A 25,754-nucleotide genomic window follows, 5' to 3' on the forward strand; every position below is an offset into this window, starting at 1 on the left:
AGGGTTTAGCATGATCAAGGTCCAAGTCAGTGAATTTAGGATTAGCCTTTGGCATGAAAATGTCCAACTCCTTCAGAGGCAAATAAATTCTCTGTCTAAGGCTGGGCATTGTTTGAAAATGTACGATACAAGTGCCGATGAGAACTTTGGCTTCTTTCATTAAAGGAATAGGTCGACATTTTGGGGAAACACTTATTCGCTCTCAGTCTGAGGCCACTGATGTCACTCTCTTATGTCTTTGCTCAATATGAAGCTATAGCCAGAAGAGGGTTAGCTTATCCTAGCACAGAGACTGGAAGCAGGGGGACACAGCTAAACTTAAAATGGCAATAGACATATTTTTTTTGCTTCATATCAGTAGTTCCCAACTGGTCTGTTGCAGGTCTTTTCTGAATGGACCATAAGTGACTCGCAAATGTGAAGTCTTTAAAAAAACACCTTATTTTGAAGTGAATTTCCAGCACAGAGCTGTTATTTTGAAGTGTTGTTTCCTGCTGTAGTGTGAGTAACTAATGAACAACTATTTGACAGAGACAGCAACAAGCCCAAACGCAAGTATAACCCTCAATGTATTAAAATGTGTGGACTTTGAAGTAATGACTAAGGAGGAATCTGGACTCCATGGCTGGACCAGTTAGGAACCAGTGCTTTAAATTAACATCAGAAAGTAAATGTTGATTGCACAATGTAACAGCTTTAAAATAATGACATCAGCGGAATTTAGACTGGTTCCCTATGAACCTCCCTTTTACTATGCAATTCTGCCACTGGATACGATTTCCCGCAAAAATGAAGGCTTGATTTATGTCACAAAGGAAGTGCATCAAGCAAAACAGGAAGAAGATAGCGCTTTGTTTTCCCCAGCAGCTAATGGTAGCTATCCGCAGTTACCAAAAGCCCTGTTTACACCAATCACTTTCGGTATGGTACCTCTGGAACGTAAAGTAACCCTTCAGACATGGTACCTACACCCTAGGTCTGTTTAGCGTTTCCACCACGAACAGTAGTAATGTGAGCGGGGTTGTTGTCACTCACTGCTCCGTCCAGCACTCACTGTATTTCCTCTTTTATCAGTCTGCACCTCGTTTATCGTCCACAGAATGAGGTTGCACGCTGACATTTTCAGAACAAAATAGAACAGGCTGCAGTGAGTCTCTCTCCATGAGATATTTAAAAATAGCGGGTTTGTGCATTTAGTTCTTCTAAAGCAAGCTCAGGGGGTTAGTGTTGCCATAGCCCACAGGAACGGCACTCTGTGACGCTTTTTTTTTTTTTCTCCGAGTGAGGATTAAGATATATGCAGTTCACATAACCCTGTTGAAATTAATTTATATAACTATTTGAAAATCCACTCATTACTAAATGTGTATGTCATTTAAAACTGAAGTAATGGTCAAAGTTGTTAACGTGAAATTTAAGGTGTGTTGATTGATTCACGTCTTCAACTCATACACTGAGTCACATTACAAGTTAACGTTCTACCTCAAATGTCGCCGGCAGTCGGCCCAGTGAATTAAGTTATTTTTTCTCCGACTCCAGCTGCTGCAAGAGGCAGCAAAACATCTTTTATTTTTATAGTTACAGTCTACTATTAAAACTCTCCACGGTATGAACAGTGGTTACATGAGCCTCAAAACCAGCCACAACTCAGCCCTGAGCAGAGTGACCGTCCGCTATTGACCAATCAACGGACTGCAGTGTTCACAGGTACAGCTCCATTGGTACCATCCACAACTTTTTCACAGTGGAACTGAACTGAACTGAACTGAACCATACTGCTTGGTGGAAACAGGGCTAAAGAGTATCAGTGTAAGTTCTTTGCTGTTATTGTCACCACAATCTTGGAATCCATCAGCTATTGCTCTGATGATGACACGTCTCTGGCAGCAACAGCCAGTATTTCAGGAGATCAGATGTAGCCAGCGGCTACCTGGGCCAAAAGATTTCCTCCTCCATGTGCCAGTCATTTGGGTTAATCTCAGATAAATATAAAAAAGCTAATAGAAAGGTAAATTGTCATCGGACAATAGTGAATGGGCTCTAGGATTGCATTTCTTCCAATTATTGGACACATGGACTGTTCATCTACTGCTAAAACGTGATTGGTCAGTAACTACTTGGAGTTGAAACAGAAACCAGAATGGTTCCATTACCAAAATCTTGTGCCATTTCCTACAAATTCTGCCTGATATGCAGGTATCTGTTTACAGAGCTTGCTATACCGAGAAGTGGAAATGGTGGATGGTGGAACAACAAATTAAAACTTCCTAACAGCGAAGTAGCTAACTGTAAAATGTAATGTGTCAGTGTTGTCTTAGCTACAGCGGCCACAACAATAATCCCACTTGGAAACACTCAATATTAAAACAATAAAAAATGTGTTAATTAGTGAGCTTTAGAGGCGCTGCATATAGGCAGATTGTTTTTTTAACTGTGGACAGACCTAGGCTACCTGTTCCCCCCCTGCTTTCAGACTTTGTGCCAAGCCAACCATTGCCTGGCTGTAGCTTCATATTAAAGAGATAGATATGAGAGTGGTATCGATCTTTTCATCTGCCTCTCAGCAAGAAATCAAATGAGCATAATGAAGCAAAATGTCAAACTATTCCTTTGATAAAAGATGCCAAAGTGCTCAAATGGTAAATGTTGTCTGAACACAAACAGCCACTCAAAAACTTTGCCTCAAACTGCCAAAGCTGTGACTTCAATCACGATCACAATCTGACCAGAGAGTATTCAAAGACAGCTTTTGGTACGTGAAGGTTTTTGATACATGGACACAATTCCTTCAGTATGTTTGGTTTGATAACTAGCCCTATTTCTGTCACTAGGAAATGAGTTATGGTTGAACAATTTATAAATCAGATAACACATGAATGATTACAGTCCTGGTTTGTTCTAGTATACCTTCTTTTATTTTAGTGGGCTGAACAGGACAAAATATACAGTAGTAAATCACTGCCATTGTAGTTCTTGTTGCTGGTGAACGCTGGTTGAACCCGGAAGTTGTGAACTGTGCCAAAGAGAACAGGAAATGTGCCGCTCAAGGCTGACACAGACGGTCATCATTATGTCAGGAATAAGGTCAGAGCAGTTCTGTCTTGCGTGTGTGTGAGTGTGGTGCCCTCTGCGGACACTTCCAGTAGCTGAGACCAGTGTAGCCAATCAATGGCCTGACGAGTGCTGCGAGCTCTGGAGACAGGCTGGCCGGAACCACGAGGAAACACTGCAGTCAGCACTCCTCTCTTACTCTTTCACCATCTCTCTCTCTTCCTTAGACATAAACCACACTGACTGAGACAGCTTTTATTTTATTATGTTTTCAGATCAGTGGTATAGTGGGACAGTGTGGTGGATAGTGGTAGTGCCTGGTTGTTCTGGTAGCCACAAGGTGTAATGAGTAGTTTGGTGAGGCTGTAGTAAATGTTAAGAACAGAGGGTACAAAATCAGCATGTCTGAGGTGCAATAGTTTTATCATGCCTGGATATCACAAGAAACATATTATAACTAGAAAACACTCAAAGAACGTACACTACTGACAAGCTGTGCAAGCCTCTAAACCTGTTAGTGACGCTGAGAGTTTTTAAAATCTCCACGTGGATCCAAATCTACATCAAAATACATGTTGTGATATTTATTTTTGCCTTGATCCTTGGATCCCATGTATTTTTCTGTCACTATTTAAAACTGCTAAACTGAGAAACACTGAAAAAAAATGAATAATTGGGAAAAATATGTTAATAGAAAATATACATAATGATCCAAAGTCCTGCTCCCCTTAGTTACTGTTGCTAGGATGGACAAGCTTGACAAAAAGAAATATGGCAACACCAGTTTTGATTAGCCATGTGCCAGATAGTCTCTGGGTGTCAGGCAAAATAACTTCAAGAAGCCGACAGCAAGGACTACAGTAAGTGATGGAAGGATATATTCACGATAGTGTCGTACTGTATATCTAAATAAAGAGCTCCAAAAGTTACTTTGGCAAGTAGTGTTACAGAGATAAAATAAAATGTTAGCCTTTATTTTTTCTGGCTTCAGATACTTCATATCACTTAAAAATATGTCAGCAACCAGTCTATCTACCCTTTTCCAAATCTATTTAATGGTACCACAGAAATAAGGAGAAAGCAAACGTGGCTGACGCTGGTGATTTGACATTAGCTAACTCCTCTAAATGTAGCCACAATTACGTTCGCTAAGTAATTAGCTAGCTAACAGTAGCTAATCTAAAGTCTTATCAGTTCCATTTGGTGCACATTAGAATGGTTATTTTTTGGTTTTCTCATTTTTCATAAACCCTTTGTTGGGGTAGACCTAGCACAGTGGTCTGATACTAAAAGGTGGAGCTAGAAATACTGCAGTCCGTTTATTTGTCAATTTTTCATACATTAGTAGACTATAACTATGCAATTAAAAACATTTTGCAGCCTCTAGCAGCAGCTATGGACTGAGGAAAAAACAATTTAATTCACTGCCCAGTGCCAGCAGATACCAACAACTGATCTGGGCGCTTTACAAAGGTGAAACAGTTACTTGTAATGTTACTCAATGCATGAGCTGATGATGTGAATCCACCAGCACACCTTAAGTTTCATTATGACAACTTTGACCATTTTATTATTTCTCTAGGATGACAAATGCTTGGATCTTTAAGCGTTTAAAAAATGTGTATGCATTTCAACTGGCATATATTCCAATCCTTATTCAGAGAAAAAACATGGCGGAGCATCGTCTGGCAGTTCTAAACCCCTGCTCTGGCCTGACGGGGACTCAATGAACAAACCCGTTATTTTTAAATATCCCATTGAGGGAGACTCTCACTCCAGCTGGTTCTTTGTTGTTCTGAAAACGTCAGTGTGCCAACTCTGTTCTGTGGACAAATACAAGGTGCAGACGTTCCTCTGTATCACTGGGGAAGAGGACATACAGCAAAAGCTGGACAGAGCTGTGATAGACAATGACTGCGCTACATTTTAGAGTACTGTCTCTGGAGGAAATGCCAAACAGATTTAGAGTCTAGGTACATGTCTGTAGGGGTTACTTTTGGTTCTAAAGGTACAGGTAAAGGTAGTTTTTGGTAAAAACGGGGCTTAAGATGTGACTTTATACAATGTAGTGTGTCCATGAGGATTGTGACACAAATATAACTTTATATAGTTATACCTTTGAATAGACGTAGGTGTCCTTGGTGATAGTGTTGATGTTCAGCTGACTGCGAGGTCTACTGCACAGCCTAATCCACTCCATACATCGGACAACAATTCTTTTCAGTTTTGGGAATAGAATAATAACAATATGGTTAGGGTATTGAGTGTAACTTTTACAGGTCCCCCAGCCACATCCTTAACCATCTTCAAAATTTGGTTTTATTTTCTGCATAGACGAGTCTAGCACATAACATATCTAAGTACTGAAGGAAAGGGGACAGTTAACTGAGGTTCTGTCGTGTTCCAAGTTTGCTCAACTGTTATTTGAACACAGAGCGAAAAGGGACAGGATTTAGGATGGATCAATTATGCAAATTTGCAGACGGCAGCCATAATTTTTGGACATGACCTAAATCAATTCTGGGAATATTAGAGCTTTAAAAGGGACCAATTGTGTAAAGTTTCAAGTAAGTCAGACTCATGACATCTAAGTTATAGCTATTTAAAAGTAGCCCATAATGTTACTGTGTAATCAAATATCGCAGGCCTATGCTTGAAATTTATTGTGTTATTGAGAAGTTTGTCTAATATTGTGTTGATCACAATTATATCAGTGAGGCTAGACTAAATACTAGAAACACTCCTCATTATAACACATTACAGTTCAACAGCACCACAAGCTACAGCCTCCGAAATGATCATGTAAGTTGAATCCGTACTTCTCTTAAACAGTTTCAACAAAAAATGAACATCATAATCTTGATGAAGGTTACAGGACTCTTGTATTAGACTGCACTCATTTTAGCCACGGGTGCCTAATAATTTGGCACCTCATAGTATGTCATATAGGCTACATTTAAAAAAATATCTCGACCAATTTTAGTGAAATGGCATAAAAATTAGGGCTGTACTGAATAGTCTGAAGCTTTGAAGCTTCTTTTATAATGTTAACATTTCTATTCTAAATCAACAATTTAATGCTGCTAAGCTTTTTATTATTTTTTCATTCTGTTTAAACTCCGTATTTCTGCACAGTTGCAGACTAAGATTAGGGTACACTAATATTACAACGTATTAGAATTAATATTTGTAGCATTAGATTCCAGTGATGGCTGCGTAGGATTGTTTCCGACTCAAGTGATCCAAACATTTTGCAAAACACAAGAGCGCTGTAAAGTCCAAAAGTCAAAATTAATTGAAAAAGACAGATGTATTCATTTCCAAATTTCACAACGTGATTTTAATTAACAAATACTTCTTCTTTTATCCATATTTATAATAAAAATATAAAAAAATTATAATTATAAAAATAATAAAAAAGACGAACTCATTTAATTTCATTAATCACTTAATTCACATTAAGGATTTTGTTTGAGGATTTATTTTTTTGGGTGATGATGTCAAATAAGTTTTCAAATAAGAAAAAGACATTCGGTACAGCTACAATAAAAACATATCATTCAGATGGTTTATGTTCCAGATTTGGTGAATATGGCATCTAATGTCCCTTATACCAAAACTGACAGAAGAACAGACAGTCCTCAAAATATTATGTAAATGATATACAGTAAAATGGTTTATATGGTCATTGTACTTGGTCGTTGTAAATGATAACATGTGGGGGCTCCCTTGAGGTATAGAGGTCAAGACACTGACCATGGACTGCAGTGTCTCCGGTTAGACCTTTGTTGGATCTCTGTCTGCCTTCTTTCCTGTCATTTCTCTACTGTCCCAGTCTAATAAAATAAATCAATAAAGACTGGTAGCATGTGGTGTCCGAGGCAGGTAGTATCAGGGTCCGCGTGTGGTGGTTTGCAGCAACAGTTTATGAAACCTAATATTTGTGCGTGGTGGTTTTTCCTCAGCAGATTTGGTTGCGTGTACAGCATGTGCGTGTGGTTTGCAGCAGTTGTTTCGGTAGCCCGGTGTGTGTACTCCTCAGGTGGGCTGGCAGCTGAAGAACCTGGTCAACGCTCTGAGAGAGGACCCATGCGGAGTCATCCTCACACTGAAGAAAAGGCCCCAGAACACCCTGAGCTCGACGCCGGCTCTGCTCAGGAACGTGCGCTGGAAACCACTGGGCCTGCAGGTAAATACCAGCGACACATGGTCGACTTAAAGGCTAAGTTTGATATTTTTCAACCTTGATCCTATCTTCTCATTTTCTTGTGTCTCAGTGACTAATCGGAACAATGATTTTTTAAAGTGGTGCGGTATTGAGCGGGAGTGTTGCAGCTGGCACATGCAAAACAGGCTGCACTGTAACCACTCAGGGCAATTAAGCACCATGGATGTACGTCTACTAAAGGTGCTTGTATTTGCCACTTAAAGGCACAGATTGTTATTCTAAGTGTCTGGCAACATTATGGAAATGAGCCCTACAGAGCTAGACCTTTTTATTAAAGAGTAAGATCCTTTTGCTTCAACCAGAAACAGCCCTAATATCACCAACCTCACCAGACTCCACTTAAAGACACAGTAATTTTAGCATATATAAAGCCGGCATATTTTCATATCTAACTGGGTGAGTGAAGGATAAATTTCAAACAAAACAGAGTTAGTGATTGTTGAAACAGTGGAAAGACAAACCAGAATGGTTTTTGCGTAGTCTGGCGGGTTTGGCAATGGTCATTTCGGGGCTTGTTCTAATGAAGCAAAAAGGATCTTACTCCTTAACAAAAGGTCTATCTCTGTAGGGATCCTTTCCATAAGTTATTAGACACTTGATATAATAATGTGAGTCTGTCAGTGGCACTTGTAGGGGAGGTAAACTGACAGAACATGCACCAAGTGGTTACATTGCAGCCTGTTTTGCATGTGCAGGCTGCAGCACTCTTGCTCAATACTGGACCAATTTTAAAAGTTGTTGTTCCAATTAGTCATTTAGATACAAGAACACAGGAAAATAGGATCCAGGTTGAAGAATACTGAACTTACCCTTTAAGTGCAGCATTATAACAAGCTACATCCTGAACTGAAAAGTGCTTAACGGACTCAATGACATGCTGCTCTAAAAACTCTGTGTTGAAATTTGAACTGAAATATGTCCCCTCTTCCAAACAGTCATGTATATCTGCACACTTCTTGTACTTACAGTGAGGGATTTGAGGCAGGATGATTTAGCACTGTGTGTACAGTAAGCGTGTGTTGTACCTCTGGCTTTATCTTTGACTCACTCTCAGCTCTTGTTTTTACTGCCCACACTCTGCATTTTCCTACTGGCATTTTAAACAAATATTTTCAAAGGAAACTTGTTCGCTGTGTGACCTTGCATCAATCCTCCTGTTGAGCATTTCAACAAATCTCTCTTCTTTTTTTTTTTTTTTTTTTTTTGCAGCCTGCCGTAATGCTGGCACAGTTCAAAGCCATTCACAAATGTGTCGGCAGCTAAACCTCCATCTGAAGAGAAGTTATGCATACCAAAAGGATTTTTTTTTTTAGATGAAAATAAATTAAGATAGTGAAGGAGAAAAATAGCTAATTAAATCTTCTATTTGCACTTTGTAGTTGTGTAAATGATTTAAATGGTATAATATGGGCTGAACCTTCTGCTTAGGAGCAAGTGCAGGGCAAAAAAAGGTCACCAAAAGGTCTGTCCACACTCCCACTCACATTCATATTCATATTTACTGAGGCTATGGTCCTGATTTATTCAACCTTTGCCCCCAAGGACAACTCCTTTTTCGAAAGAGAGGTACATTTTTAATGTACAGTAGATCTAAAAGGTGGAATGCTTGTTTGAAGGCTTACAGCTTGGAGCGGGTGTACACATTTCACTTCAGGGCAAATACTTTGTCAGTCCGTCACTCAGTCAGAGCCTGGAAAAGTCACTCAAATTTTGGTGCACAGAAAGAGCAAGTTGTGCTGAGACGGACAGAGGGGTGAGATGAGGGCTGATCTGACGCTGCCTGAGTGCTCTGTGAAGTCTTGTTCTGCATGTCTGTGAGCATAACCCACAGCACATGTGAGCGTATGTCTCATGAGAGTCTTACACGTTCAGTCAGTGTTTCGTGTTTTCCGTAATTGCCCAGAAACCATTAACACCCTGTAATAACCACAGAGCCTGCTGCAACTTCATCACCATCTCTGTCTCTAACAGGGTTGCTGCCTTGTTAGATCATCGCTCTAAGTTGTTACCATGAGCTTATTGTTATATTTGCTGCGAACAACAGCAGAGGATTGTGGGAATTCTACCCTGATGGGCTGCTAAGACACAAACGCGCCGTGAGCGCCCAGATCAGAGCACTAGAGATATCTGTGGGAGAAGAGAAGAAAGGAGTGTTTTAGATTTGTTCTCTCTCAGAAAGACTGGAGCTCTTAATTATTCATAAGCAACTACAGGCAGCTCCACTGGCTCTGAAACAAGAGCCGCTACTCAGCAAATACTGGAGATAATGCACTGAATCCAAAATATCCTGCTAAACAGCCTGTGTGTGTGTACTGGGTGGGAGTGTGCACACATTTCTAAGCATGGCCGTATGCACACTTGTCCATCTGTCTGTGTGTCAAAGCAAGTGTGTTTCTTTGCATGTCTGCGCACGCATGCAGAGAGATGTTTTCTGTTATCAGTCGCGTTGCTCCTTTGAGAGGCGAAGGAACTGGGTCACTGCACTCTGTAAGCTCGGTTTTGGATACATACTGTACATACACTCACTCCAAAACAAACACAAGTACAAACACATGCACACTCATACCTCTAAGCCCGGTTTTAGTGGATGAATCGTACGGCTGTGAAGTTTAGCCCAAATGTGGCAAATGTTCAGTTGGATTATAACTGAATCCACAAAGGAAACAATTTATCTCTGCAAATTATCATGTGATTCCAGCCCCAAATCCCTCCATGGCAACCTTCTTTATTCTGCTAAATAATGGCACATATCTCTCTCTCTCTCTCTCTCTCTCTCTCCCTCTCTTTGTGTGTGTGTATGTGTGTGTGTGTGTGTGTTTGCGTCTACAGCAGGATGGAGTAAAAGCAATTTAATGATCCACTGTAATTACAGTGATGCTGGCAATGATTTTGACAAATACGTTGAGGATTACTGTGTCTGCTGCTTCTGCAAAACATGCATGTACCGAGTCATTTCACGTGTGACTGAAGGCCACATCAGCGTCCACATCACAGGTTGAACGTGTATGTGTGCCACATATTGTCTATGACCTCACTTTCATAAATGTGTTATATGTTTAGATACATAAATAATTACTCTTTGGAAATGCATGCTATTTTAGGCAACACGTATCGGCTGGTTATGTATTATTGATGGGCCGGCTGAATGGATGAGGGGTTACAGCTTCTTTGGTCTGTTGGTCTACTTTTGTGACGCCTAATGCAACTTAAAATCTTTGCCATCCTTTTATTTTAAATCTTTATCATGATAAATTACTTCATACGAGTAAATGTAATGATAATTGTTAAAAAAAACAATCTCACCTATGGGTCCATTTAGTTCTCCAGTAGATCAGACCCCACGATCTCCATCAGCAGATGGAGTTTGAGGCTCAACTTTTAAACTGACATGGATGAGAAGTCCTTAAAGAGCTCAGACATAAATAGAAATTTGAACATCTACAGTTACACCTCCATATGCTGATAAAGACTTGATCTTTGATCGAAAAACTGGCGAACAGCTGTTTAATGGACCTTAAGGTGACATTGTCTGTCTATGAATGGACTTTGAAGCTAAGCAATAGTGACTAGTACTAGCTTAAAAACATGGGGAATACGCATTCTTGCTTTCAAGTTGAGTGAAGGGTATTGGTAATATATGGATCAGATCAACATTGAGCTAAGAGACTAGATATCGTCTTAGATTCTGGATATCGTAATGTCCTAAGTGTTGTCTTTTCCTGGTTTTAAAGGCGGTATTACAGTAAAGTGATGTAATTTCTGAACTGTTTTAGCTGTTCTATTACTTACCTTTACCCACTTAGTCATTATATCCATATTACAGATGATTATTGATCAAAAATCTCATTGTATAAATATCTTGTGAAAGCACCAATAGTCAACCCTACAATAACGTTGCAATATTAATATTGAGGTATTTGATGAAAACCTTGTGAAATCTGATTTTCTCCATACTGCCCAGACCTATTGAGTAAATAGATACTACTACCGAGTCTACTTGAAACAGTTCTGGTTGCCTGGCAGCCTCACAATGACAACAAGACTCCAGTAGAAGTTTGCTCCAACTGGTCTCTACTTACCCAACTGTTACGTCAGTCTTTGTTAAGATCAGTCTTTAAAGCTGACCATAGGTTGCACCAACAAAACTTAAGGCTAGTCTTAACTATGCCTGAACTTAGTAATGCATGGTTAAGTGGATGCCCATACGACTACGGTTATTGCCCAGCAGTGTGCATTGCTAGAAAACATTGTTAACAATCTCTGGCTGTCTTGCTAACGTGCAGCATTTACAATTTGCTGCAAAGTTATTATAGAGGATTGTAGAAAAGCCAGCAGGAGAACATGTTGACTACCAAGCAGTAGAATAAGTCATCAACATGGAGAGAGAAAAGGAGGCGATAAATTATTGTTCCCACTTGGGCAGCCTTTGGTCAGAAAATTAAGTTCATGGAAAGACCTCCTGAGCCTGATGGAGAGAAAAATAAGTACTCACCTTGACAGACAAACTCCTTCAGCCAATCAAAATAACAAACACTGGCGAACGTCTTCTTTATCACCAGTGGAGCCAGTTGATAAACCAAGCTTTTGCCTAATCCAGTCGGAAGAATGATGAAAACGTCTTTTCCATGCTATTGTTCTTGTATAATTATTGTTATTGACTCTATTTCTGCAATAACTTCACTTATTGCTATGTTTACTCTGCTAACATCAGAGTTAGCACCTGTTGTTTCGGGAGCTGCCATTACTGTTCATCTATGCGGCATCAACTATGGAGATGCCTGATTGACCCGGATTGGATTTTAATTTCTCGAAAGTGTTTAGGGCAGTGCCGAGTCCAGACTGATACCGAAAGCGAAACAGAATGTTGAGCTCATGTCTTCAGGATGGTCTTACCAGGCTACCTCCTGACTACAGTAGGCGTAAGATTTATGCCCAGTTCTAGCAAAAGGGACGCATACGAGTAAATGATGCAACCAGTGTTAACTATTAGGTCAGACTTAGAACCACAAGACCAGGCATAAGCCCCGTTGGTGCAACTGGTCCCAGGAGTCACTGCTCCCAGCCAAGGAACAGTCCGGCACATAACCCTCATAAAACCTGTTTTTACACTACAGAGTTTTTGGATGGATTAAACAAACGAGATGTAACTTGTTCTTACGTGAGCTTTAGAGGTGACTCTGATAAACTCTGACAAAAGTTGGAGTGGTATCAATCTTGACAACTGACTCTGGGCAAGAAAAGTAAAATAAGTGTATTTCCCAACATGTCAAACTGTTCCTTTAATACAATTTTTTCCCATGCAGGCTTATTTTTTTTACACACATGACTGGATTTATTATTATGAACTTTTGGACCAGACTAAACATCTGTTTAGATATCAGTGGTTGTTGAAGCATTTTTCAATTTAATTGTATGGGATTCAGATGAGACTCACTGAATAAGCTGGGCTAATGTTAACGGCATATTATGTTATGTTTAATATATTAGCTTGTGTTAAGAGTATACTATGCAGGAATGGTCGGACACTGTTTGTTAACAGTGGGAGTGAAAGTGGAAGGGAAAGTGAATGCTAACCCCAGCTTTGTCCGCTTGGCGTTTCACCTCACTATATTTGTATTTATTCTGCGCTATGTCCGTGATTTTCAAAGCTTCCTCTTGGCTGCGTGCTGCTTACAGTCTGGCCCCTGGTTGCTACCTTTTTATAAAGTCCTGATGTCACCTGCATGCTGTGTCCCGATGCATCCGTGCATTTTTCAAGTGTAAATTTCCCACTTAGGACACATCCTAGTTACAATTCTTTTATAATCACATTTAAGGTATCTCTATCCAAAATGATTGTTTTGTTTGAACCTATAAAAATATAAGAAAGGGTAGGGATATAATTATATAATTTGTTTCACTAGCACATATTGATGTCTTTGTCAGGCATCTTTAAAATCAGTTTATCATGCAGCACTATTGTAAACTTTTAGTCATACTGTTCTTGAACCTTTAAATCCCTTAAATAGTCGTAATATTATGTTAAGCGTAGAAGTGTGTGTGTGCGTGTGTGTGTGTGTGTGCATGTGAAGGTGTTTGTATGGGAAACATTGGTCTGGAGAGGATTTGAGCAGCAGATTTTTTGGTAGTGGTAGTAGTTTGAAGTGGACGCAGCAGGGGTCAGATGGTTTAAGTGCTGTTTTAACAGACTGGTATTTCGCCTGCTGTGGAGGTCCCATCTCTCTCTACTTCCACCCCCACTCCCCCCTCCTCCTTTTTTCCATGCAGGCAGCAGTGGGCTGTAATCACTAAATTACTGTTTTCACTCTCAGCTCCAGTCACCACACTGCACAGCTCCCCCGCCTCGCTCCCTCGCTCCCTCTCTCCCTCTCTCCTGCACTTTTTCTCTCTGTCTCTCTCTCTCTTTGTCCTATTTCCTTTGCTCTCTCTCCTCTTTCGCTCTCCCTCTCTTTCCTCCCCGTCTTCATTATTTATTGTGAAGCCGTCTTACTGTAAGCTGCCTTCATAAGAGGAAGACTGTGAGCGAGAGAAAGAGATGAAGATAGAGACAGGGCCTGGGGATGGAGGTAGTGAGGGTGCTGAGGAGGAGGGAGGATGGAAAGTTTGGAATATGAAATGAATTTGCCTAATGCACTGCTGATGAAATGATGAAACACTGGGCTTCCTTAATGAGAACGCTGCCCGCCTCGCCGTCGCTCGGGCTCTGTCTGTTTATCCATTCTGTCCACACTCCCGTCTCCTCTCTAAAACGGAGCGTTCTCCTCAGACGTACAGTAAAACACCCTGTTTTTACAAAATCTGGAAACCTCGTCCTTGGGGAGTAATTGTCGGCACGAGGTGCATATTTGTCATCCAGCTGTTTCGGCTGAGGACAAATATAATTCACTTGAAATTTGGACTGGGTTTCCGTGACATCAGAAGCGAGGCACGCTGTTCTCACAGAGGACCTGATGACAAATGAATCTACGTGTCCTTGAGTCAAGCTGAGGAGGAGGCCACGCTAGCTTTCCTCTGTCCTCTCCTCCTCTTGTAGCACGGGAGAGGAGAGGAGAGGAGAGGAGAGGAGAGGAGAGGAGAGGAGAGGAGAGGAGAGGAGAGGAGGGGGTTGTCATGGGAACAGACATGGAGAGCCCTGTGTGAGTGAAGAGGCTTGAGACAAAATGACAGAATAGTGAAACCATTGAACGTGGGAGAGGCTGCACAGTCAGACAGATACAAAAAAAGACAACATACACAACATGGCAGCTGTGTGGAAATAACTCACTTGTGTTTGTGATTCAGTGTTAAAACGAGTGCGGGCTGCAGTACAAGGAAGATAACACAAATAAAAGCCTCCCTTCTCCTCGTAACACCATAAACTGTGTGCTTGTTTGTTTTTCTGTGAGGCAGGGAAAGATCTGATGCTCACTTTCAGGAAGTTGTGCTCCCAGATCCCCTCACCGTCCTCCAATTATAACTCAATGAAAAGGTGCGAGTCACTCTCTCCTTCTTCCTGTCATCTTTCTCCCCTCAGCCGGTCCCCACCAGCCCCACCAGCACCTCACCTACACCCGGTGGAACTTTGGGCATGTCCAAAATGGATGCCCCCAGCATGCAGGACGTCTATATCCTCTCACCTGTCTCTGGACTCTACAGCACCAGGTCAGCACATACAGATGTTTGATGATGGCGATTATCTTTATTGTTATGATCCTGCTGATGATGACAGTGATGATGTGATGATGACAACTCTGCCCTCTCAAGGGAGGAGCTGGGTCTGATGTCATGTGACGACATCAGCCGCTACAGCGTGAGCTCCCAATCTGGCTCCAAAGGTTCAGAGGCAGTCAGCTACTACCTGGACCAGGACAGTGGTCAGTACTTCTCCCTGCTGGAGGGAGACGGACCCCCAGGGCCTGACTATGACAGGGGCCGCAATACGGGGGTTCGCCGGCGGGACAAGACCCCCACCCATGGTAAGATGAAGAGCGCCATTCCTCAGTATAAATGGGGCAGTAAAGGCTCCGGCCCAGTCTGTGTTGTAGAACAGCATGCTCTCTGTCACCACTTCTCTCACCTCTTTCTCAGAGCTCCTCCTTATGTGTTCATCATTACTCACTTCATGGCTCTGCTTTTCTGTGTCTTTACCTCGCATACGCACGTCCCAAAAACACTGATCACATGCCAACGGTCAGTCCAAACACAGTGTGTCCAGCTCCCTGTCTGCCCCACCAGTTGTGTCAACCTTTGTCCAAGACAGCTTCCTAGACATCCTGTACCTTCTTCAGAGACTCTCAAGGGGCCTATGATGTGCAAAGTGAGGATCATGTGACAGACGGAAGCACTAGAAGACTATTTTATGGCTACCTTGCTAGCTAGGGGCCACTTGTACTGTAAAGAATGTAATCAATGGACAGCGCCGAACACATCTGGAGAGAGTTGAAAACGAAAACACAATATATATTTACTCAGATATGAAACCCACTATTAAGACACATTAGTCAATGATTTTGTATTAGCGAAGCAAGTATTCAGATCTTTTACTTTAATTTTGTGTATACAACATTCATAACATTGATGTAGCACACTCTCTCTGTGTGTGTAGTAATCTGAGCTTCTCTATTAATTGTTGTGGTAGGCAGTCTGGCAGCGCACACATGTTAGTGCATGTGAGTCCCTGTGTGTGTATCCCACTGGCTAGCTCATCGCTGCCGCTCCACACTGTGCTCATGCAGCAGTTACTGCTGATAGCAGGACAGCACTGTCATGGAAGCATAGCATCCACCCTCTGGTTTCCCACCAAGTTAATAATATTAGCGCTGACAGCACTGTTGACATCGTAAGCACACTTAATTGAGTTAGCACTGTTAGCTGATAACAGATGTTGAAAACTGTGTACAGACTATCCTGGCTCAGAGGTTAAGTAAAAGTATGAATATCACACTGTGAAAACACTCCACTACAAGTAAAAGTCCTGCATACAAAACCTTAAGTAAAAGTACAAACGTTTTCGTATTAAAATATACTTAAAGTACCAAAAGTAAAAGTACTCATTACGTAGAGTGGCCCATTTCAGAATAATTTATATTATAATTTTGGATTATAATTATTGATGCATTATCACTTTAATTTACAGCTGGTAAAGGTAAAACTCATTTTAGCTACTTTGTGTACTGCTGTGAAGCTTTATCTATAATATATATCATAATTTGTTTATTTTTATATTAATAATCTAAATCTTCAAAGTAACTAAAACTTATAATTTACAAATATACATTTGGTGAACTAAAAAGTACCTCAAAATTGTACTTAAGTGTTTTATTCTACTTGACTAAATGTACTTTTCACCACTGATAAAGCCAACTGTACGCTACCTCCCCAGCAACAAATGGCAGAAAAACAAAGTTACAACTAGTTGGTAAACGTGATGGAGCAATTAGCTGCTAAAGACCCAGATATTGCCCATAGGAGTTGGTGGAGACCAAAAGAGAGCCAAAAAATGAGTGAACACTTTACACTGACACAAACGACTGAAAAACAGGGTTAAAATGGCTCCTATGTAGACATGGTTAAGGTAAAAGTGTCAATCATTATGCACAGTTGAAAATTGGCTTCTTTGTACCATGAAATTCTTCCCTTGCCTTCCACTCTGAATGCTGTTTTAGAAAATTATAAGAAATTAAAGAAAAAAAGAAAAGAAAGTTTTCAAAGAACACTATGTACAATATACAATTATGGCCATCGCCATCTTGCATTTTTGACCTGCACATTTTGCATACTGCACTACATCTTTTGTTGACCATGATGGAAGGTATAGTTTATTTTCAGTTTGAATCTCTGACTTTCAATGGGACGGCCCTAGGTGGGAGTTAGGATCAGGACACATTGCCATTCTATTCAAGTGTCCCAATAGCTATGTAAAATATACAATTTTAGCCGTGGCCATCTTGGATTTTTGGAGCCTGAAGTGACCATATTTGGACAAGAGGGTGGAGCTAACCCTAACATTAGCGGCTCGCTTGGTTAGCATGGTGCATTACAGTCTATGGTTAACTGTGATTATGCTAACGCTAATTTTCTAGGAAAAAACTAGGAAAAAAAAAACATTAAAACAAAGTGCACTTACCAGAAAAAAATTACATTTGACTCCTTTGAAACACATTTTTTAGGCAACTAACATGTTACAGTTAACTTTCATGAACTGAAAACACACTGAAATGGTGACAGCTACAGCTACGCCTTAACTCTGTGAATCTGGGGTCACACCATGGTTATGTCACCTAACCAACATTGTCGCTGTGGTAGCGGCCTGTCAACAGATGGCACCCACCCTGCCCTTAATTATGCATAACAGTAAGCCTTAATAACATTTAAACAAGTGAGTTATAGGAAAATTCACCCCTGTGCAGTTGTCATGAACAGTGAAATTAGCTATAGAGACCAAAACCGTTTTTGTATAAGGTTGTAAACATGTTAACTTCTGCTGTAAAGTTGGGGTTTTAACATGGGGTTCTATGGCGATTGATTCTCTTTTGGAGCCAGCCTCAAGTGGACATTAGAGGAACTGCAGTTTTTGGCACTTCACCTTGGCTTCACTATTCAGCCGCAGAGGTGTCCACTTTATCAAAACACCATGTACAATATACAAATAGACAGTATCAAGCCATAACAGTAACAAGCCATAAGATATTAGTTCACCAGTGGTTTTCAGCCAATAGTAAACATGCTAGCAGATTAGCTGCCGCTGCTAGTTCAGCTGCCCCGGATGTTGTGGATGAATACAACTTGTAAATAAGACCTCTTGTGTGACCTCTTGCCTTACATGTCACAGCAGTCCCTCGACTCGAGAGTCTCTCGTTTCTTCCCCCACACCTGCACACACTTTGTCTTACCTGTCCACCCCTCCAGCTGTCTCCCACGCTGTCTCTCAGTCACCCGCGACACCCCCACTCCCTCCCCCCGTAAACGACTCTCTGATTGCTGATTGGTCCTTCCAGGTGACCTCAGGCCTGTTTCCATGCCTCCCGAATATAACTGGATGGCCGAGGCCAAGGAACCCAGCATGGGCAAAAGAGGGAGCCGAGGTACACACACAAACACACACACACAAAAACACAGCCCCTCACACACTTAACACAAACGGGTCGGACTGGTGCCGTGCTTTGCTCCATAACACATTTCAGCTCATCCTCTGGCTCTCCATGGTGGTGTGGTTGTGTGAGGATACATATCTGTCAGGTATGTATCTGACAGAGCGACAAGTAAACATAAATGCAAGGAAACTGCATTTATACAGCTGCTCTGGAAATGAGGGTATTTCTACGTGACCAATTCTAACCAGCTTTACCGTTTTGCGGTGAGACTCGATCTGTATTCGGCCGAGGATCCTCCACTCTACCATCAGAAAGTCCATGAATAACATTAAAGCACAATACTACTGTCTGGGCTCTGCCTTTCTCCTTCTCCTTCTCTCAGTCACTTTTTAGTTTTTTCACATTTAAGTGTATGGATAATAAACAAATAAAGTGAGAAGCCATTTCTATCTGGAGCTACAGCAGAATAAAACTTTCTGTGACTGACAAGATTTAGCAGTAGTGCCCTCCATATCAGCATAATCATTGCAAAAAGATTAGCTGTATGTCCCCGGCTGTGGATCCATATCAGATAGTACAGCTCTGAGGTACTTTTATCCCTTTCTGTTTGGTTTTTATCTGTAAGGGTCTATTCACCCTCATCTGTTTCTACTCTGAGGTTCTCCCTCGACTCTACGACGCTATCTCCCCCTCCCTCCTCTGCGGTTTTCCTCCCTCTGTCATCCGTTCCGTCGAGCCTGTCCATCCTCTAACCTCTCCATCCGTCTACTGCCCTCATCCCTACAGATTCAGACAACTCCCTGCTGCGTTACCTTAGCGACGACAAGATCCTGGTGATCGAGGAGGAGCCCGAGGGTCCGGGCAGAGAGAGCCGGCGGGATTCCACCAGACGCTCTCGGCGCAAGAGCCGCAATCCCAGCAGCCCTAGCTTTCCCATCAGCCCCTCCATGCTGTCCTCCACCCTGCGCCTAGACCAGCCACCCGATGCTTTGCCTGTACGTACACAGTGTTTGAACCTTTTCAGAGTTTGTATAAGTCAAAGGTCTTGCAGTGCTGCTTGTTATTAATCATTTATCAAGTCATCATTATGTTAAATTTAGTTTATGTTCAATTTAAAAACATGACACATTATCTAGTTTTATTCTTTGCTGGTGGTGGTGATGTGTTGTTCTACTTTATGTACACATTTTGGGTAGAGAATTATTGTATAATGATTATATGATATATTTATCAGTCTACATTGTTTTGGTGTAAGTTGCCAAATGTTGGAGATATCAGCTGTAGAGATGTCTGCCTTCTCTCGAATTGGTCTTAGTCTTTGTAGGGGATGTGTTAAAAATAAGCAAAATACAGAATTACAGCAGCCTTATCCTTTAAAGGCAACTGAAAAGTCTGCACACAGCGACATGTACAGACGATGCTATTTTATATGCTTGCATATTTCACCAGACAACACACTCACAGTTTGGGAAGTGTTGAATTGATTTGTCAATGAGGTGGGTCTAATGCAATAAACAACAACAGAATCTTTAAAAAATGAAAAAGAATTTCACAATAGAAGTTAAAGGAAATATACAATGCTGTCAAAGCATTCCTGGTGTAGACCTCATAAAAAAACAGTGGGTAAATAAGTATTCACATCCTAAAAGTAAAAAATCTGCATTCATGTTCTGTGTGTTCTGCATGCGGCAGATGCATTATCATATATTACATTATAATTACAGAGGTGTGACCAAGTCATTGTTGCACAAGCCACAAATAATGCCCTGTTTACACCAAGCAGTCCGGTTCAGTTCAGTTGGGTACGCTTTTCTTCCGTTTCCACTGTAAAAAGTTGTAGATGGTACCAATGGAACTGTTCCGTATCGTCCTCATTTTTGGTCCCCCCTCTGTTGGGGTACAGCACAAAGATCTTTTTCTAAAAGGTGGAGCTGTGAACACTGCAGTCTGTTGATTGGTCAGTAGCAGACGGTCACTCTGCTCAGGGCTGAGTTGTGGCTGGGTTTGAGGCTCATGTAACTGTTCCTACTGTGGAGAGTTTTATAAGTAGACCGTAACTATAAAATTAAAGGATGTCTTGCTGCCTCTTGCAGCAGCTGTAGACTAAGAAAAAAATAATTTGAGTAATTCGAGTGTTGGCAACTTTTAAGGTGGAAAGTTAACTTGTAACATTACTTAATGCATGAGTTGACAACGTGGATCCCTCAGCACACCTTAAAGTTCACTGTGGCACGTGCCTTAGAAGGACTAAATGTACAAACCTGCTATTTTTAAAAAAAATCTCACTGCAGCCCTTTTGTCCTGAAAATGTTGGCATGCAACCTCGTTCTGTGGACTGTGCAGACTTCCCTTTGTGTCACCAGTGAAGAGGAAATACAGTGCGTGGTGGATGGAGCTGTGAGTGACACCTACCCCACCCACATTTAAGAGTAATGTTTGCGGTGGAAACGCTAGGGTCTTGGAACCATGTCTGAAGGGTTACTTTTGGTTCTAAAGGTAGCTTTACATTAGCTAACATTAGCTAACGTTGCTTACGTTAGCTAAACAGTAGCTTGTTAACTGCGTTGATATCAGCCTTGTTTTTTTTTCTGCGGTTTTAAATGTAAAACTGAGTTGGAAACATTTTTGTGCTCAGGGAAAGGTATCAAGTATTTCAGTTTGAATCTCTGACTTTCAAAGAGCAGCATTTAGACATGAAAGTCCACTGACAAAGCGGCAGTATTTGACGAGTTGGGAAGAGAACGCAGTGCCATTCTATTCAAGTGTGTCCCAGTAACTCAGTCTGTCAGTGAGCCAGCATGCACAATACCAGGAGCCTAAAACTGAAGCAGCTAAATGGAATTCAGCCATTGTTAATTTTATTAGTAACACCTGTATTTGTCCCCCTGTGACATGTTAAACTGTGTGCTTTACAAAAGCCCTGTTAGTGGCACTAAAATCACCTTCAAGGCTTTAAGCCTGACTCACTCACACACCTTCCTTTATCTTACAGTGTGTGTCTGTGTCCTCTCCGAGGGAGACTGTGTGTGGTTGCAGGATAGGTCGTGGTGTTCACAGATTAAAACACATTGTTCTTTGTGTGTTCGTGTGCGTGTGTGTGTGTGTGAGTGTGTGTGTGTGTGTGTGTGTCAGGTAGAGGAGACAAAGGAGAGTGAGGATGATCAGTGTCATTGCATGGCTGCCAGCTTCACGGATTATAAGAATGACAGTCACACTCTCAGACACGCCCCTCTGTAACTTTTCTCTTGTTCACACAGCAGTACACACACACACACACACATGAATACACACACACACACACACACACATATACATACACAAACAAACACACACTAGCACACAGGAGTGCATTTGTATGCAGGGTAGCCATCTCACGACTCATCCTAACTCATCCTAATATCCCCATCTCCTCAGACACGCCTGAGTCTAAATAGGAGTTTATTCTGGACAAACACACACACACTCTTGCACGCGCTCACGCACACAAACACGTATCCCTGTGAGTAGGTGCATGACTCAGCATCAGCCAGACCAATTACAAGCGCTACTGACAGACTGTGCTTAAAACACAACGTGCGCAAACGCACACACACACACACACACGCACACACACACACACACACATATACACAGGGCGCTAACAGCTTAGCTAACACCAGCCCTCTCTAACCCTCTCAGCTGTGTGCTTCTCATGGTGGTGACTCATATCTATTCGGTGGCACATGAAGTATACTGTCCTACACTAACAAGCATACGCTAACCTTAATGACCTGCTTGTTTCCTCTCCCTCGCTCTGTCTGTATGATTCTTTGTTATAAACGTACAACACCAACATTTTAGCGAAAAACATGTTATTTGAACTCACGGATGTTCAGCTTGTAGAGTTTCATGTCTTTGTCTAGCAGCAGAACAAAGTTGCACAACAAAGCTACCCTGAATTCATCCACAGCAGCACAACTACATTCAATCAATTGTGTTGCATAATGGCAAATTAATGGATAATGAAATGAAACTGTGCCTAATGGCTATGGTTCAGGGACCCTGTGACCCTCTCCTGGGTGCCCAGGTCCCTGAGCTTTTGCCCGGTAGGACCATTCATTTAAAAGTGTCTCCACACTTGGGGCAGAGATTAGTACAAATTCTTTTTTTAATAAAACTCAAAATTCAGTAAAAACATTTCACTGGGAGGATTATAGGGTTATGTATGGTGGTTAATGTCTTGATTAAATTATAGTCACCAGGAATCAAATGTGTAATCAGTCCAAAAAATAANCATTCACACTCACATTCACATTTCACACCTACGGCCAATTCAGATTCACCAATTAACCTGCATGTCTTTGGACTGTGGGAGGAAGCCGGGCTCCCCTACTCCGGGTTCGAACCAGGGACCCTCTTGCTGTGAGGCGACAATACTAACCACTGCATCACCTTGCCGCTCCATGCTGTGTCGTTTGAATGACAATTCAACAAAAAAAACACCAACACAAATTCACAGTTAGTTTGACAATTACACTGGTTCCTACTTGTGGCGACCTCTAGCACACCATGTAGTGTGCACCCCATATAGGCTCAGTCCCTTGCAGCTAATGGATTCATTTACACAGTATATTACTGTGAAGAGGATATCCAGGTCTCTATTCATTGGGCCAAAATATTACATGGGTGTGAAATGTTTTAAATGAAAAAAATATGTGAAAGTAGACTGTTGAATTTTGCAATTGTATCAGAAACACTGTCCATCTCTTATAGTGTATGTTATGTAGGTTTTAAATACATATGGGGAATAGAAATGCAAACCACAGACAATGATGTGATAATTAAGGTGCACAGAAGAAATGTGTGTCTGTGTGTATGTGCTGCCATGTTGGCAGACCTATAGAGGTTTTTTTAGAAGCAGTTAAATGATGTCTTTTTCTTTTCTCCTGTCTCAGCGAGGTGCGGACACACTGCGAGCAGACACAACAGACAGGTGAGTCTGTGTTTGTGGTCATTTATGGTTCGACCACATGCTTGTGATTGATGGAAGGAGTTGTAAGTGTCGGTTGTGGTTACATTCAATCCTGTCTGTCCCCCTGCAGGTACTCCGGCTCAGGAAGCTCAGGAGCGGCCTCTATGAGGAAGGTAGGAGAGCAGACAGCGCTACAGGGCTGACCGTGTATCTCTTAGATGTTTTATAAATCTATAGTTCTGATGGTTTGTTGAAATGAATTTTTAAATAATGCTGTCTTGTGCCAGTACATTTTGATTCTGACTTAAACTACGTTTTAATGACGCAGCAGAGGCTTCGACAATGAGAACACATCCGCTGTTACGTGGAGCTCGAGTGTGTCCAAATAATAGCTAAACATGCAGCGAGACAAGAATAGGAGAGATACCTGAGATGAAATTCATTCAAGACTGTAATAATTAAATAAAAGATAACGGTCGGATGAGGTAAATTGGTTTCCATATTTAGGTTACTGTGACACAGGAAGCTGTCTTAGTCATTAGATCTCGTCTCTCCTCCAAAGCACTATGAGTTGTAGCATACAATGAGTCAGCTCGACTATAAAACGATATTTATTCAGCTTTGTTACCTACATGAATAATCAGAAGGTGTATTCAGTTATGTTAATGTTGGTACCTATAGCCACTTAGCCTACTCATGTTAGCTTCTTTATGCAGTAGATAGTTCAGTTCAGGTGTGTTTGCAGAACATAAAATTTGATTTTAAAGTGAGTTTGTTACTTTGAAAGACCAAATAAAACAAATTCTTAGGAATGAAAGGTTTGATTCACAAACAATAAAAGGCACCCTTGTTCAGTTCATTACACTTGGCTTATATCTGCCCCATTGAAAAGTCAGATTCGTTAAAGATACTGTGCTAATTACTACAGTGCAAACATGCCAATAAAGTTTTGCAGATGAGTGCAATTTGCCCTTTTTTGCATCTGATTGCAATTGTCTGTGTGGCTAAGTATAAATGTCGCCTTTCTGTCAAGAGCACAGTAGGCAGAACAATGGCAGAGAGAAAAAGAAAACTGAAATTTTCAGTGACAAGGAGCTACAGGTCCCGACCGACAAGGTGTAGAGGCATTTTTCAAAACCTCAAGCAAGGAACTGAAACGTGACACAGAGAAAGTGTATTTGCGATTTACCATCCCAGTCTGTCAGCGCACTTCAGTTATCACCAACTAGGGTAGCCAACCGTCCCGTAAAATAAGGAATCATCCTGTAATTGGAAACTAAAAGACATGTTTCGTGTTGAAGTGATACAGGACGAGCTTTGTTCCTGATTTTTAAGAAACAGCTCAGTGCATGGGAGAGAAATATTATAGGTTAGACTATCAAGACAGAGCGACATGTATGAAAAAGGAAACACTGCTGATCTGTCATCCCTTAGCCTTCCACTTATCAGACAGAGAATGCGTCATGAGTCACGACCAATGAGAGGCCTCTGTCAAACTATTGTAGCAACACTACATGTGACAGCGTTGCTACAATGCTACAATTACCAATGGTTCATATGTGTGAGTGAGAATGTGTACAAGGCCAACTCTTTTGTATCCCCCCGTTCCTTATTTCCACCTCAGTATGTTGACAACCCTACCACCAACTCTGTGAAGATACTAATTTCACTATAACTGTGTGTGGCTATTAGCTTTGATCTTTGTGAATTGGACTGCTTTTGCAATGAGGCTCATTTGCATTTAGCGCCAAATGTAGGCTATGTATATTACCTAATTTGAATACGTACAAATAGCACAGGAGCACCAAGGCGCAATTATCTTGGCAGTGCAGTTAGGTGCACATTTCACCCTCTCCAGGGACTTGAAAATCACAGTTTCTTTGTGTCTTATTTGTGCAGTTTTAGCTGCTGCAAAAGCCGCGCAAGCCTGGTATGACCAGTAACTTATGGTTGCTAATGCTAGCTAATGTTAGCTTACTTCAGATAGTTATAGCTGATTAAGAAGAAGAGGCATTATTGAGATACTGACGTCATGACTCTTTCGTTATACTACATTTTTGTATTGATCATTAGCACAGAATTGTTACTTATGGCCATAGTAGCAAAAGCCATGCTGCTAACATGGTTAAAAACAGCCATAAAAAATAGCCCACAGTGGGTTGATTTCATTGATGCCTTTCAAGACAGTATCAAGGAAAATCTCAAAACTAAGCACTGAAAATCTGAGTCAACTTCAACGTCTCAGTACTGAAATCTTTTTGATGCATCTCAGTGTTTTCAGGTGACTAAAAGTAGAAGCTAAGGTGATGCAGTTCGGTGTGGTTTTAGTCTCTGTGGCAGGCAGCTTTCATTTCTCCATCACAGGTTGTAGGTCACATCCTGGCTGTAGCAGTTTTAGTATTGTGATCCCTCTGTGCCTGTAATCCTCTCTGCAGTGTGCCGGATAAAATAA

The 25,754-nt window shown here is 41.3% G+C and overlaps 1 protein-coding gene across 1 annotated transcript in view; it reads left to right on the forward strand.

The window, feature by feature from the left end:
• The window catches only part of si:ch211-26b3.4 (connector enhancer of kinase suppressor of ras 2), an 82,639-nt gene that overhangs the window by 40,676 nt on the left and 16,209 nt on the right, over nt 1-25,754 (forward strand). The window contains exons 9-15 of the mRNA XM_050041898.1: nt 7,094-7,240; nt 14,793-14,920; nt 15,023-15,234; nt 18,256-18,342; nt 19,138-19,346; nt 23,286-23,323; nt 23,433-23,475. Of these exons, the coding sequence (XP_049897855.1) occupies nt 7,094-7,240; nt 14,793-14,920; nt 15,023-15,234; nt 18,256-18,342; nt 19,138-19,346; nt 23,286-23,323; nt 23,433-23,475 (864 nt within the window). The remainder of the gene's footprint in view (nt 1-7,093; nt 7,241-14,792; nt 14,921-15,022; nt 15,235-18,255; nt 18,343-19,137; nt 19,347-23,285; nt 23,324-23,432; nt 23,476-25,754) is intronic.

The sequence above is a fragment of the Epinephelus moara genome, chromosome 4, assembly GCF_006386435.1.
Source record: "Epinephelus moara isolate mb chromosome 4, YSFRI_EMoa_1.0, whole genome shotgun sequence".
In the NCBI taxonomy this organism is placed as follows: Eukaryota; Metazoa; Chordata; class Actinopteri; order Perciformes; family Serranidae; genus Epinephelus; species Epinephelus moara.